At 45.9% G+C, this 14,272-nt stretch overlaps 1 protein-coding gene across 1 annotated transcript in view; it reads right to left on the bottom strand.

The window, feature by feature from the left end:
* The window catches only part of scfd2 (sec1 family domain containing 2), a 76,954-nt gene that overhangs the window by 37,504 nt on the left and 25,178 nt on the right, over positions 1–14,272 (bottom strand). Inside the window, exon 5 of the mRNA XM_027022626.2 lies at positions 11,328–11,598. Coding sequence (XP_026878427.2) covers positions 11,328–11,598 — 271 coding nt within the window. The remainder of the gene's footprint in view (positions 1–11,327; positions 11,599–14,272) is intronic.

Raw genomic sequence — 14,272 nt, 5'->3', positions numbered from 1 at the left:
GAAATACAGTCTGTGATGAAAAGACAGCATTAACATTTGCTCTACACTTGGCCATGTGTACACACCTGTGTTCTGTGTGTGTGTGTGTGTGTGTGTGTAAACAATATTTAAGGTTCCTTTGTTGCATTAGTAGACGAGAGAGGCGGCAGTCCAGAGGAATGTTTGTTTGTATCTGATCGATGTAACCACACTGACCTGGGAGGAAGTATGAGAAACTATCCTCTGTGTGTGTGTGTGTGTACAACATTACTCTCCCAGAAAGAAAAAAAACCTCAACTTTTTGACGGTGTGTTTGTGTGTGTGTGTGTTGAGGGTTTAGTGTAGTGAGTTTCAAGTGATACCTGATATATACACACACACACACACACACACACACACACACACACACACACACACACTCCTCAGATCTACACTCAACAACAACAACAAATCAATCTTAGACAACTGTTTACAAGCATGTCACTAGGCATACCAGCTGCCCTCAAACACCCACACACACCCACACACACCATGACCGTGGGGGATGGGCGTGCAACAACCCACTTTCACTGAAACACGACTCTGTCCTCTTTTGTTAATTACAGAGACTAAAATCTACCCAAAACTCTACAAGAGTTACACACTGAGAACACATTTTACGTGCCTGAGAAAAGGTCTCGAGTTGTCAGTAAATTTGAGGTACGTAACGAGACTGCTGTAGACCATGGAGTTTACAGTCACAGTGTTTAGTGCCACAGTCTTGTGTAGTGATTCCAGCTAACATTAGCCATGGAAGATACAGCCTGAAGTAACATGTACTAGACAAGGTGGCTAGCTAGGTCAGTAACTCTGTGTTAAAGTGGAGTAACTACGTTAAAGTGGGAGTAACCGTGTGGATCTTTCACCACTCTTACATATTCTTCGTGTAATCCCTCCTAATATGACGAGTGGGTGTAGTGTAGTAAATAAGTGATCAATAGTGTAGTAACGTGTCCCTGTAGGGGAGTGTGTGGGTGTATCATCTGGAGGGGAGCACGGATCTCCAAAACACTCTCTGGAACAGCAGCTCTGTGACGATTAGTGCACAAAAAAGCCCTTAAAACACACATACACACACAAAAACTGAAATAAATGTAGGAAAGACACCAATACAACATACTTACACACGCACACATGCACACACACACACGTACATACATGCATGTGCAAGTACACACACACACACACACACACACACACACGCACACACACGCACACACACACACACGTATACACAGAAATAGACATACACACAGGCAGAACACAATAACGTCTGACTTACTAGAGTGGGCTAGACTTACACGTAAGTTACAAACACACATTCTCAACAAAGGCCCTGCATTCACAACTGAAACACAGATGTGAGAGAAATGAGCATGTTACTGTGAGCATGTGTGTGCGCATGCGTGTGTGTGCAATGCGTGTGTGTCAGACAAACAAGCAAAAGGCAGATAAATCAGAGAATGTACAAATCTGTGTGTGTGTTCAATATCCAGAGCTGCAGAGGGGAACAAACCACCACAAAGAACGGGTGGGGGTGGGACACACCACAACTGAGTGAGGAGTGGGGGGGGGCATGTTGGTACCATCACAACACGCCAAGCACAGACAGACAGGAAAGAGGACAGATAAAAGACAAAGACTGAAATTACCGAGAAATTCTGGAATCAGAAAACAAAATGATTCACAGAGAACAATAAAAAGCCTGAATATAACAGAGAGAGAGAGAGAGAGAGAGAGAGAGAGAGGGAGGGAGAGAGAGATAGAGGCAGGAAGGGACGTGAATGTGAACAGGAACTGTGTGAAGAAGTGGCGTGTGTCGGCCTGCCTGGACGCCCACTGCAGCTCTGTCAGGATGGAGAGCTTTGGGCACGGGAACGCAGACGCTCACACCTGCACGCTGCTGACCTGGGAACTACGGAAGGCTCCAGAAAGGTCTAAGGGGGATCTTAGTGGGTCTTGTTGGTACAGAAATGTCTGTGTGAGACAAAGGACCTAGAAAGTCCCAAATGGACCAGAGATGCTATGGAAGCTTCTATAAGGACGTATGCGGGTCCGAGGTTCTGCAGAAGGGTCTGGAAGGGTCTGCATGAGTCCATGGGGAAGGTTTCAGTGGGGAATGTTCCACTCGTACGGTCCGTATGGGGCTAGACAGGGCAGGTAGCAGGAACAGATGTCTCGACGCATGAACACTAAAGCATGATGAAATGGATCTGTTTCAAGGTGCAGAAGAGAATTATTCATCAGCCCTGCGAGGACCCAAACAGCCATAAAGGCGTCGCAGCGCCGGCAAGTTTTACACGCCCGGGTCAAAATCAATTTATCAAGATGTGAAAACGAAACGCGCATCCCTTGGGGCGTAGGAGGTCACGGACTTCAGGCGGAGCAGAGCTGGTGGGCAAAGCGGCCATTTGACAAACTAACAAACACTAAACAAACACCGCACAGGAGGTAACGGGACAGTTCACGGGACGTCCGCCAGACAACGTTGCATCTCCGCCTCCTCCCCAGGAGCCTGGGGGTGGCGTGGGGGAGGGGCCACCAGGGGACGCCACGGTCCGCTGGTATTACACACAGGGGAGCACGTCCATACAGGCCAGCATGCTTATTCGCATCAGCCCTGGCTTACATTAAACTATACGGCTTTGCAGTAACCCGAGGAGGAGCACGTCCCCCACCCCCCCCCTTCTCACACACACACACACAGTTTTAACAGACTACAGAGTGAGTTCACGCACATGCCTGATGATGGAAAGCAGTTCTAAGCATCAAAGGTTGTTTGTGTGTGTGTGTGTGTGTGTGTGTGTGTGTGTATGAAGTGGCCGTGTAGAAGCTGAAGCCAAGATTGGGATACATGTGCCGCACATAAGATAAGAATGAGTGGGAGAGAGAGATAGAGAGAGATCCCCATCTCAGACAGGGAGAGAGAGAGAGGGACATGAAGACAGACAAAAATATGTAAAAATGAAAGACTATCATATCTTCATGACAGAGTGGAACTGAGAGAATCCGAGAGCACTAGACACCACCAGATCTGCACTCCTGAAGTTTAGTCCACACTGCACATTGACATCAGTGCTGATGCGTTTATCAACCTAGTATACACACACACACACACACACACACACACACACACACACACACGCTTTCGTTCTTTCAATCCCTTGTTCTGTCTTCTGAAAAGAGAAAGTTACAAAGAGTAAAAACAAACGAACAAAAAGCAGACATAGGCGGAGAGGAATCTAAGGAGATGGAGGGGCAGTGAGCGGGGGTAACGGGGGAGTTGTGGGGCAACACCAGCCTTCCAAACAGGAAATGACCCGACCAGGGCTGAACGACAGGAGACCTTCCATATGGAGCCTGGCGCTGACTAACGCGTGCACACACCTTTGTCCATCTTGTACCCCCAAACACAAGGAGAAATCAAAGGCACAAAACCAGAACAAACAAACACAAACAACAACAACAACAACCACCTCATGCCCATAAGATCCTGGTTACTCAGCACATGACACGATCAGGTGTGTGATGTGATCAAGACCAAACCAAACAAGAACATAACAGAACTAAACTCTAAGGCAGAGAAGACGCTAAGGCAGAAAGAGTCGATAGCAGACATGACTTTGGCCAGGAGCCCGTGTTCCCCATTTCACAGTCAGGGGAGAGCAGTGGAGTGCAGAGCAGCTGCACAGTGGATGCAGGCCACCACAGATGGCGCCTGTTAATGAAGCCTACAGGTCTCACTGTAGAGTGCTTGGACAAAGATAAAACACAGATCTACAAATGAGATAGTCAGGATAGAGCCCACACACACACACACACACACACACACACACACACACACACACACACGTATAACAAACCAGGAGAAAGAGAAGGATGAAAGACACAGCCTCATAAAAAAGGGAAGAAACCAGCTAAACCTCAGCAACAATGCAAACAGACGTGTGTGGGGCCACAGGGCCAGACCCCCAGAGACAATAAAGTGTGTGTGCGCGTGTGTGTATGAGGGAATACTTTATAATCCTCCATGGATGCATAGTTGAACTTGGGCGTGTGGGTGGAAGTGTGTATGGCAAGGGGTGACCGTCCCCGAGTGTGCGTGACACTGTGTGTGTGTGTGTGTGTATGAGGGAATACTCTATAATCCTCCATGGACACACAGTTGAAGTTGGGCGTGTGGGTGGAAGTGTGTATGGCATGGGGTGACACTGTCTCTCCCTCTCTCTCAAGCATATGTGACTCTGTGTGTGTTTGTGTGTGTGTGTGTGTGTGTGTGTGTGTGACCCCCACATGGATTTTTACTGTGTACTCGTTCTTCATGAGATGAAGTATTTCCTAACAAACAAGTGCTAATGGCAGGAATTACTGACAGTATTTAGCCTGAGACACTCATACACACAGACTTGTATTTACCCTATGGCGCGCACACACACACACACACACACACACACATTTGTATTTACCCTATGATACACACACACAGATTTAGACTTGTACTTATCCTATGACACACACACACACACACACGCGCGCGCACACACACACACACAGGCTCCACCCAATGACTTGCATAATGGAAGTTCAAAGGGTATTTTTGTAGACATGTTGTGATTGGACGATAACTGTGAAACCCACCTATTGGTGAGCTCTCCTTACTACCAGTGCTGTCGTCAAGATGAAGAGTTTCACTTCCTTTTGTCAGAAAAAAAAGGTGATTTTCCACCACTAATTATATCATGACCATTAATTTCCTACTGGCAATTGAAGACTGTGTGTGTGGGTGTGTGCGTGCATGCATTGTGTTGCCTGGTATAATTTGATTGTAGCACCACATCACAAGGTGTGCATCCTCACACACTACACCACACTTAATCGCTTTGATCTGGGGTAACTACACCCCTCCCCCACCAAACTGCAACACGCACACACACACGCACACAAGCCAGTCATGGGGCATTTACACGTGGCCCTCTCTGGTTTGCCTGGTAGATTGATACCCTTCTGCCAAGCTTTGATTGGTGGAGGTTAATGTGCTTTTAAAGTGTAACCCAGGGGATTGATATGTATGTATGCCATTTAACACGCAGGTTTGTGTTTGTAAAGATGGAATTCCAAAGCCAGAGGAAAGAGTCTTGTATCGTTAATATGTGAATTTGAACCTAGTTGTAACTCACACGCTAAAAGAGGTCAGTATGCAGATGCCCACGCTTGTGTGTCTGCGTGTGTTTCAGTGTGGACGCCGATCTTTGTACGTGTCTGTGTGTATCTGTGTGTGTGTGTGTGTGTGTGTGTGTGTGTGTGTGTGTGTGTGTGTGTGTGTGTGTGTGTATTTGAGGCTTCTCTGAGCTGGGTTTCATACTTTTGTGTATATTTATGGCATATTTGTGCGATGACCCTAAATGTACAAGTGTGAGAGTGTGTGTTTGAGAGTGTGAGGGTGTGTGTGCGTGCGTGCGTGTGTGTGTGTATTTCCAGACTCCCAGAGGAACATAGTGAGACACTTCTATCAGTACATTAAACGTAACACTCTATTACACTGCTATGACTCATTGCAGATAGATAACATGCACAAGTTTCTCTCTCACTCACTCACACACTCACTCACACAGGAACCATTTAACTAGAACAATAGTTTACCTTGAGTTCTTGCCCAAACCAGTCCCTGCAAAAAAAACAAACAAACCAAAAAACAGAACCAAATAGCACAATTCAGCCACTTGTAACATTAATATATGTTACACTATTCAAAATAACCATTTCTGCATTTTAATAAAGCAGATATAATGTTCAATTTCATCCTCTGTTTTTCAGACAAGTTAGATAAACACCTCTGGGACTGTTCACACTAGCGATTACAACCTCAACCAATAGCGTCGTCTGCTTCAGACACTCACTCACAAGCCCAGCCAATAACATTCCATGTTTCATGGGTGCAGTCAAGCCTGAGTGAACAGATGTGGAGTTGGCCGCGAATCCCTTCAGCGAAGAACTCATTTCCTACAGTGCGAAGTTTAAATGGAACCGTTTTCTAAGGTAAACACTGTTTTTTCTCCATCTAATTAAAACCAGATACACAGAATTACAGGCAACACAATAACACACACACACACACACAGGTTGCTGCCTTCATTTTTGACTTAAACATGCAGTCAGCTTCACTCGCACTCCAGAGCATCTATGGCCTCTCCCCCACTCAGAAACTCCCCCCAAGCCAGCTCACATCCACCTTATACACACACATACCCTTTTATATCCATACATACCCTTATATATCCGTATATATCCCTATATATCCGTATATACCCTTATATATCCGTATATACCCATATATCCATAAATATGCTTATATATATCCATACATACCCTTATATATCCGTATATATCCCTACATACCCTTATATATCCGTATATATCCCTATATATCCGTATATACCCATATATCCATACATATGCTTATATATCCATATATACCCTTATATATCCGTATATACCCATATATCCATACATATGCTTATATATATCCATACATACCCTTATATATCCGTATATATCCCTATATATCCATACATACCCTTATATATCCGTATATATCCCTATATACCCATATATCCATACATATGCTTATATATATATCCATATATACCCTTATATATCCATACATACCCTTATATATCCATATATATCCCTATATACCCATATATATCCATACATACACTTATATATCCGTATATACCCTTATATATCCGTATATACCCATATATCCATACATATGCTTATATATATCCATATATACCCTTATATATCCGTATATATCCATACATATGCTTATATATCCATACATATCCCTATATATCTGTATATATCCCTATATATCCGTATATACCCATATATCCATACATATGCTTATATATCCATATATACCCTTATATATCCGTATATACCCATATATCCATACATATGCTTATATATATCCATACATACCCTTATATATCCGTATATATCCCTATATATCCATACATACCCTTATATATCCGTATATATCCCTATATACCCATATATCCATACATATGCTTATATATATCCATATATACCCTTATATATCCATACATACCCTTATATATCCGTATATATCCCTATATACCCGTATATATCCATACATACACTTATATATCCGTATATACCCTTATATATCCGTATATACCCATATATCCATACATATGCTTATATATATCCATATATACCCTTATATATCCGTATATATCCATACATATGCTTATATATCCATACATATCCCTATATATCTGTATATACCCTTATATATCCATACATACCCTTATATATCCGTATATATCCCTATATACCCTTATATATCCATACATACGCTTATATATCTATATATATCCGTATATACCCATATATCCATACATATGCTTATATATATCCATATATACCCTTATATATCCATATATATCCATACATATGCTTATATATATCCATATCCAAAGACGATTCCAGGTGAGTACATCTCTTACTCGGTATGCCGCGGTTACATATTCAACATTGTAGCAAATTACACACTGTTTCCATAGAAACAAGACGTTTGGGACAGCCGTAAAGTGACTACTCTTTACCTGTTAGTAGGTGAGGATGAAGTCAGGGCCAGAACACACAAACAGCAGGTGACTACAGAAGCCACCAAACTACCAGTACGACAGGGGCCGTTTGGTCACTCTGTACACAGTGCAAACACAACGGTGACTCAGCAGTTTTCCCTCCATACTCGCGACCTCTAGCAAGCACACATGATGAAGGACGTCTCTCCAAACGTCCTGTTTCCCTGGAAACCCTGTGTGCTTTACTACAATGTTGAATATCTCTCTCACACACACACACACACACACACACACACACACACACACACACACACACACACACACACACATATACACCCCACCTGCTGTCAGATGAAGGGCTGGTACAAAACCATTATGAACAATCCCTCAGGCTAACCTCATACTCTTCCCAGTTCAAGCAGGAGGGTTGTGATGGAAAAACAGGCCCTGTTTACTGGAACTACAGATGACACGGGGAAACAAGGCCTGAAATGAAAAACGTGTGTGTGTGTGTGTGTGTGTGTGTGTGTAGGACCACGGGTCCTTGGACAATTGGGACAAAAAAACCCCAAAACAAATCTATTTTCCCTTTGAATTGCTACACGCTGTGACTGTAATATGCTAATATGCCCTAAAAGCACACCGGAGAACCTTTGCTTTGATTCGTTGTTTTGGTAGCATGCGGACGCTGTGACTGATGAAAACATCTCTAACAGGCTCATGTGGGCAGAGAGGGCGGGGTCAGGGTGCTGGAACCGCCTCCAAAACCACAGAGTGAAAATGTGTTGAAAGAGAGGTAGACACAGGAAGTGTGAGAGAGGGTAGAAGAGATCAGGGTAGACAGGAGGGGAGGAGAGAGGGAGAGAGAGGGGGAGAGAGAGAGAGAGAGAGAGAGAGAGAGAGAGAGAGAGAGAGAGAGAGAGAGAGAGAAGAGACAGTAACCAAGAGAAGGTTCATTCAGCCAAGTTCAACAGGAAGCCATGAAGAGCCAAAGATTATTGAGAGGATGAGGAGGAGGAAGAGTGAGGGGGAGGGGCTCCAGAGTCTGCTCAACTGTGCCCAGTCAAACAGAGCTGGAAATATGAAGCTTGAAATATCACTTAGAAAGAACACTAAAGACAAACTCAACACACTGCCTGCATGTTTGAAATGACATGTTAATGAAAAGTGATTGGAACCATGGAAGCTAAGCTGGGACTTCCATGATGTGGAGTATTCCTCCTGGTGTGAATCTCAGTCGCGCCACACGGCGTCTGTTAGCAGGGCTGTATGAGGGTGCGGTGGCCCGTGTTCTCTGGTGGATACTGACTGCAATCAGCACAAACTAAACATGGACAAAACTGTCAACGATGCACTTTGAAAATCAGTCGCAAAGTGCATCACCGCCAAAACCATGCTGCTAACTCTAAGCTGCGCTAGCTCATGTTTAACTTTCCCACCATACAGCTATGCTGTACTTAACCATCCTGTTATGTAGCTACATTGTTTTCTTAGGCCCATAGGTGTGTTAATATTGGTAGCTCCTTGGTTACGGCCAAATTATACATTTTTCCATTGTAGCGCTGGTTCGATTAGGGTTCACTCTGACCAGCAAACCAAAAGGTGCAAACAAAAAACCGGATGGATACGGTCACCTCCGGACTGGACAGGTGTTATGACATACACACGCCACAGTACGCAGACGGCCTGTAACTCAGAGGAACAGAACAAGACGTGGTCTCAGCGTTACCACCATCAGGGACTGCAGAAGCATCTGATCGCCGTGTGTTAGCCAGTACACGAACGCGGCTCATCTAAGTGATTCTGACCCATGAAGGCAGAACTTCTGCTCCACAGTACATTTGTCTCTAGTTAATGAGACACTGATTATGAAACATCTCTCTAGTAATGTGTGTCAGTTATGTTTACTAGCAGCTGCGGCCATGACGCAGTTCCCTGCTGTAAACAGGACGTTCAGACTGAGTCAGCGTTTGGGAGACACGACGTGGGTGAAGGGCGAAGTGAGGGGCCAGAGATGGTGGTGGGGACTCTGCTCTCTGCTGGTAGACGAGTGAATGGACACACCTAAGAATGGTCAGGAAGACCCCAGCACCCCTGAATGGGCACCTTTAAATATACTTTGGCTTGAACCGCAAAGCAGGGCAACACACACACACACACACGAAACCTCCAAGGGTGTTGGTTTGGGATACATTCAAGGGTAGAAGTTTGGCTCATACCAGATGACCTTATGGAGAAAAACATGAAAAGGTGTAGTATACTGAAACAAGAAACACACACACACACACATACACACACACACACACACACACACGAGAGAGAGAGAGAATATCGTAAATAAGTTACGGCACCAGCACTACAGAGTGAAATAGTGGAAAGCCCAGAGCGGGGTGGTACTGGTGGTACTGGTGGTACCGGTGGTACTCGTTTGAGAGGCTGCACTGGGAGTTGAGCTCAAACCCACTAAAGTCTCATGGTCACAAATCACTCTCCAGTTGTTTAAACATTTTAAAGACTGAAGATTAAAGACTGAAGATTAAAGACTCAGGTGGCTCTCATCAGCCCCTCCCCCGCCAGCAAGGGAGAGACTCAAAACAGAGAATGAGTGAATCACAGAGACCCCGAAACTCCTTTCTGCAGATCCTGTGGTGTGTGTGTGTGTGTGTGTGTGTGTGTGTGTGTGTGTGTGTGTGAGAGAGAGAGAGAGATGAGGTGCAAGCATGGTAAGTATTCCTGTCGTTGTGACAAGACACAGATAGAATCCAGAGATATCCCCCCTCAAATTCTTGTTAACCCGTTCAGTACCGCATAGCCACCTCACCCCACCCCACCCCTCCACAACCCTTTCAGCCTTCTACTTTGGGTTCTGCTCCACTCTCGCTGGCTTGTCTCAGACTGCCCTCCACCCTCTCTTCTCCACCCACGCTGCATGTATGAAGTCATGGCACCGACGCCTGCCGATACTGAGCTGACTGACATCATGTCCAGGAAAAGCTTTGCACAATTTTGCTGGAACACGTTCTCTGTCTCTCAGACAAAGAGGGATCAGGGGATGGGTCACTGTGCTAGGGGTTCGGGCTTCTCTCCCTCCCTCCCTCGTCTGGTGCGCAGGGAAAGAACATGCTGTCTGTTCGTTTTAACAGAAGTACCTGATTATCAAGTTTGCCTGAGTATGACTAATCGGAGCCATGCAGAGGCAGCAGTGAGAGGGGAAGCCAACCATTCCGGGGCAGCTACAGTGTCTTCCAGCGCTACGCTGGGGCTGTTGCTACGCCGGCCTGCGTGATTGGTGATCCCAGAATCTTAATGGCAGAAGCAGATGTTTATTAATGTCTGTGCAGGCGGGCTCGAGGTAGCGGGAGTGTTACGGTAACGTTATATCACCCCTGCTGGTTGGGGAGTACATGGGCTGCTGAAGCGTAGGAATGCTCATACAATGGTGTGTGCGTCTCCCAAACACTCCGCTACTGGTCACAACACACGGCCGAGTTCACGCACACCAACACTGGGACATTAGAGCAAAGCAACGAGAGCATCCATAACCGAAATACGTACTGCGTGTTGACTGTGAAGCGCCCTTGGGTACTAAGAAATGCACTTTAAGGGTAACTTCACAACAAGCATTATATCACGCATCATATATCGTATGCAGGACCAAGTTACCACAGTCCTTGTTAATATTCCTGCAAGTACCTGTAATATCCTGCAGCAACTGGCTCAGTGTCGTCTGATTGGTCAGTGAGCGCGTGAGGGCCCCAATCAGCTCCTCCTCCACCTGCTCCTCTGCGTGACTCCTGCCCACATGCGTCTCCTGGCCCAGGGAGTAGACATACACTAGCAGAACCAGCAGGTCGTCCACACTCAGCTCATCGTCCCCTCCACCCGCACCAGAACCAGAGCCGCTGGACTTCACGATGGTGAGTAGCTGTTTCAGCACGTCCGCCAGTCCAGAGTCTCCCAGTGCCTGTCACACAGCAGCAAATTTACACCACTCAACCAAACAGGTAAGGGACGTTCTAGGCACCTAAGGAGGAAAGTGTGCGTTCGTGTCTCTGCTGACAGGCAGAAGGCCAAACAGCTCACAGAGTCAATGAACCGATAAACCTGAATGAAGAGAAAAATGGAAATGTACATATTTTGAGGTGAATATTTGTGGTTTTGCCCACACTAACAAGCATTACAGTGCTGCACGTGTGTGTGTGTCTCACTTATTACAAACCTGTGCACAACCTTCTATACCTGCTCTTTACCAGACAGTAGATTTAGGCTCAAGAGCTGTCAAAGGTCCAGCAGAGTCTCAGCACTGCATTTTATGTTTGGCCGAGTCTGCAGTAAGAAACTGCACCCCGGCTGTTCCAGTGGCGCGACCCTTCACCCCGGCCAGAGCAGCAGTGATAAACCACAAGGCCACGCCCCCCAGCACAGCAATAGCAAAGCCGTCAGATATCAGTGGGGTAATAATGTGGCCATAAAGATCACACACGAAACCTTTTTTTTTTTGCACCAACACCCATCGCATCTGAAAGTGTTTTATGCGTCCTGGCGAATCCTGTAGGTGTTTACCACAGGCTGAGGCTGAAAATAAGACCAGCTGACAGAGAGAATGAGACACGTTACCTGGGCTCCTGCAGCAAGAGCAAACCAATTCAGGAGGGATCAGGAATGTGAGTACCCCTGGAGTGACCCTGCAGTGGTTGGGCGACCCCGCAGCCTCGGCGCAGGACTAAATCACACGATGATGGCGTAAAACACAAAAGCTGTCTGGATTTTCTGGTATTTTTCACATATTCCTCTGTGTTCACATTTTTGACGCAGTAAAGCTGTGTGGTGATTTAGCTAATGCTGCTCAAATGTTTTTCTGGGGGACCTGAAAGATTTATCGTGTGTCCTGACTTCCTTGTATAGCGCTCACCAAGGAAATCCAGTGATACAAAAAAAATGACTAAATAATTTTTAAAGATAAATAATTTGTAAGGACATACCACCCAAATCCTCTGGTGTCTATGACATAGAGGCACACATCTGACTAAACAGAACAGAGAAACGCGCTTTGGTCTCTTTATACTCGTCCCTCACGGATAAGAGGAACATTATCGCAGCCAGTAGAGTCGCTGTCTACAAACCAGACAATGACTGCAGTGAAGCTTGGTGAGCACAGAAGACCGAGCGCTGACCCACCCTTACCCACAGGGACACAGAAGACGCTGCGAAGACCTTCAAAAAACGGAGCTTTCATAGTGCTGACTGTCCGCATGGGGGACACACTCTAGTCAGTGAGGACACAACTCACAGATCTGGAGAAGGAACCTGCTGAACTCCAGAACCACGACTCTCGCGGTTGGATTCCATCGGGGCGGAGAGCAGGCCGAGCCTGGCTCGACTCCGCGGGTCTATTGCATCTGGCCCAGGTCCAAGAGTGCGGATCCAGGACCTACCGAACCTGAGGAGAGACACACTCATAAAGATTGGAGACGCTGTGCTAAAGGGGGCGGGCATCAGCTGTGGGCATCTGATCCTGCTTATCAAAAAATTGTTGGCATCCCAACTGAAATTAGTGACCTGTTTTAGCCACCGGAGATTTGTGGGTAGAGTTTCACAGAGGCATGCTGGTTCTAGGAACCCAAGGACTTTGACACCCAGGGAAAAGGTCATTCAATTTCCAAGGGTGGGAGGGACAGGGATCACTAGGAAATAATTGGAAGTCCATTTAAGGTCATTCTCAGGATTAAAACTGCCTATACATGGAGGTTACAAGGAAAAAACAGAGAAATGTCTGCTCAGAGGCAGTGCAGACAAACAGTGATTACGCACGAATCGTGCACTAATGCACACTAATAGACACCGGGCATATTCTCTAACTGCACAGTTCATTTGTACATTCGCCCACGAAATTTGGAAATGTATTTCCGCTATCACAAAACTAATGGACTACTTTAAAGATATGTTGCATGTTTTAAAGGCATTTTGTGATGAACATAACACTAATGTTCCAACCCACAGGCACGAACTGACAGATATATTACGTTATCATGTTTAGAGCACTTCCTGTGTTTTCAACAGAATAAGAAGCTTTCCTCTTTAAGGGAGATGCTGGGGTGCTGATTGGAGCTTTAATGTGGTAGCTGGGGCCAGTGTGAGAGGAGGAGGTCACAGACCCGGTTGTGCTCAACAATCAACCAATCAAAACAGCAAGCGTGCTGCATTTCGTCCAATGAGACTCCTCTGTCTGAGCAAACCCTGAAGAAAGGTTTCATCAGGTATCTCCAGTAAATGAGGACACATAGTACACCTGGAGGGCGTACTATGCCAGGGAACGCTCCAGGAGGATATATCTGGACACATCCGCCTCTGTCTAGACAGGGCAGGACGAGACTGGCAGGACAAAGTGATCAGCTGGGCAGATGACCTGCGTCACACCTGGCCTGCATCAGACCAGGCCACACCTGGCTTGTGTCAGACCGTCGATGCTAACAAAACCCCATCCTGAAGGTAGGAGCGTCAGGGTCGGAGGTCATGTGAGGTCGCTGGAATGATGAGGCCTTCTGAATCACTCTCATGCTTACACCGCCTGGCTGTGTGTGTGTGTTAAATCACGATGATCAGAGAACTGATTCTCTCGTACATGTGATGAAAGAGCA

This window comes from Electrophorus electricus, chromosome 3 (genome assembly GCF_013358815.1).
Source record: "Electrophorus electricus isolate fEleEle1 chromosome 3, fEleEle1.pri, whole genome shotgun sequence".
Taxonomy (NCBI): Eukaryota; Metazoa; Chordata; class Actinopteri; order Gymnotiformes; family Gymnotidae; genus Electrophorus; species Electrophorus electricus.
This window is presented reverse-complemented; position numbering and strand designations above follow the sequence as displayed.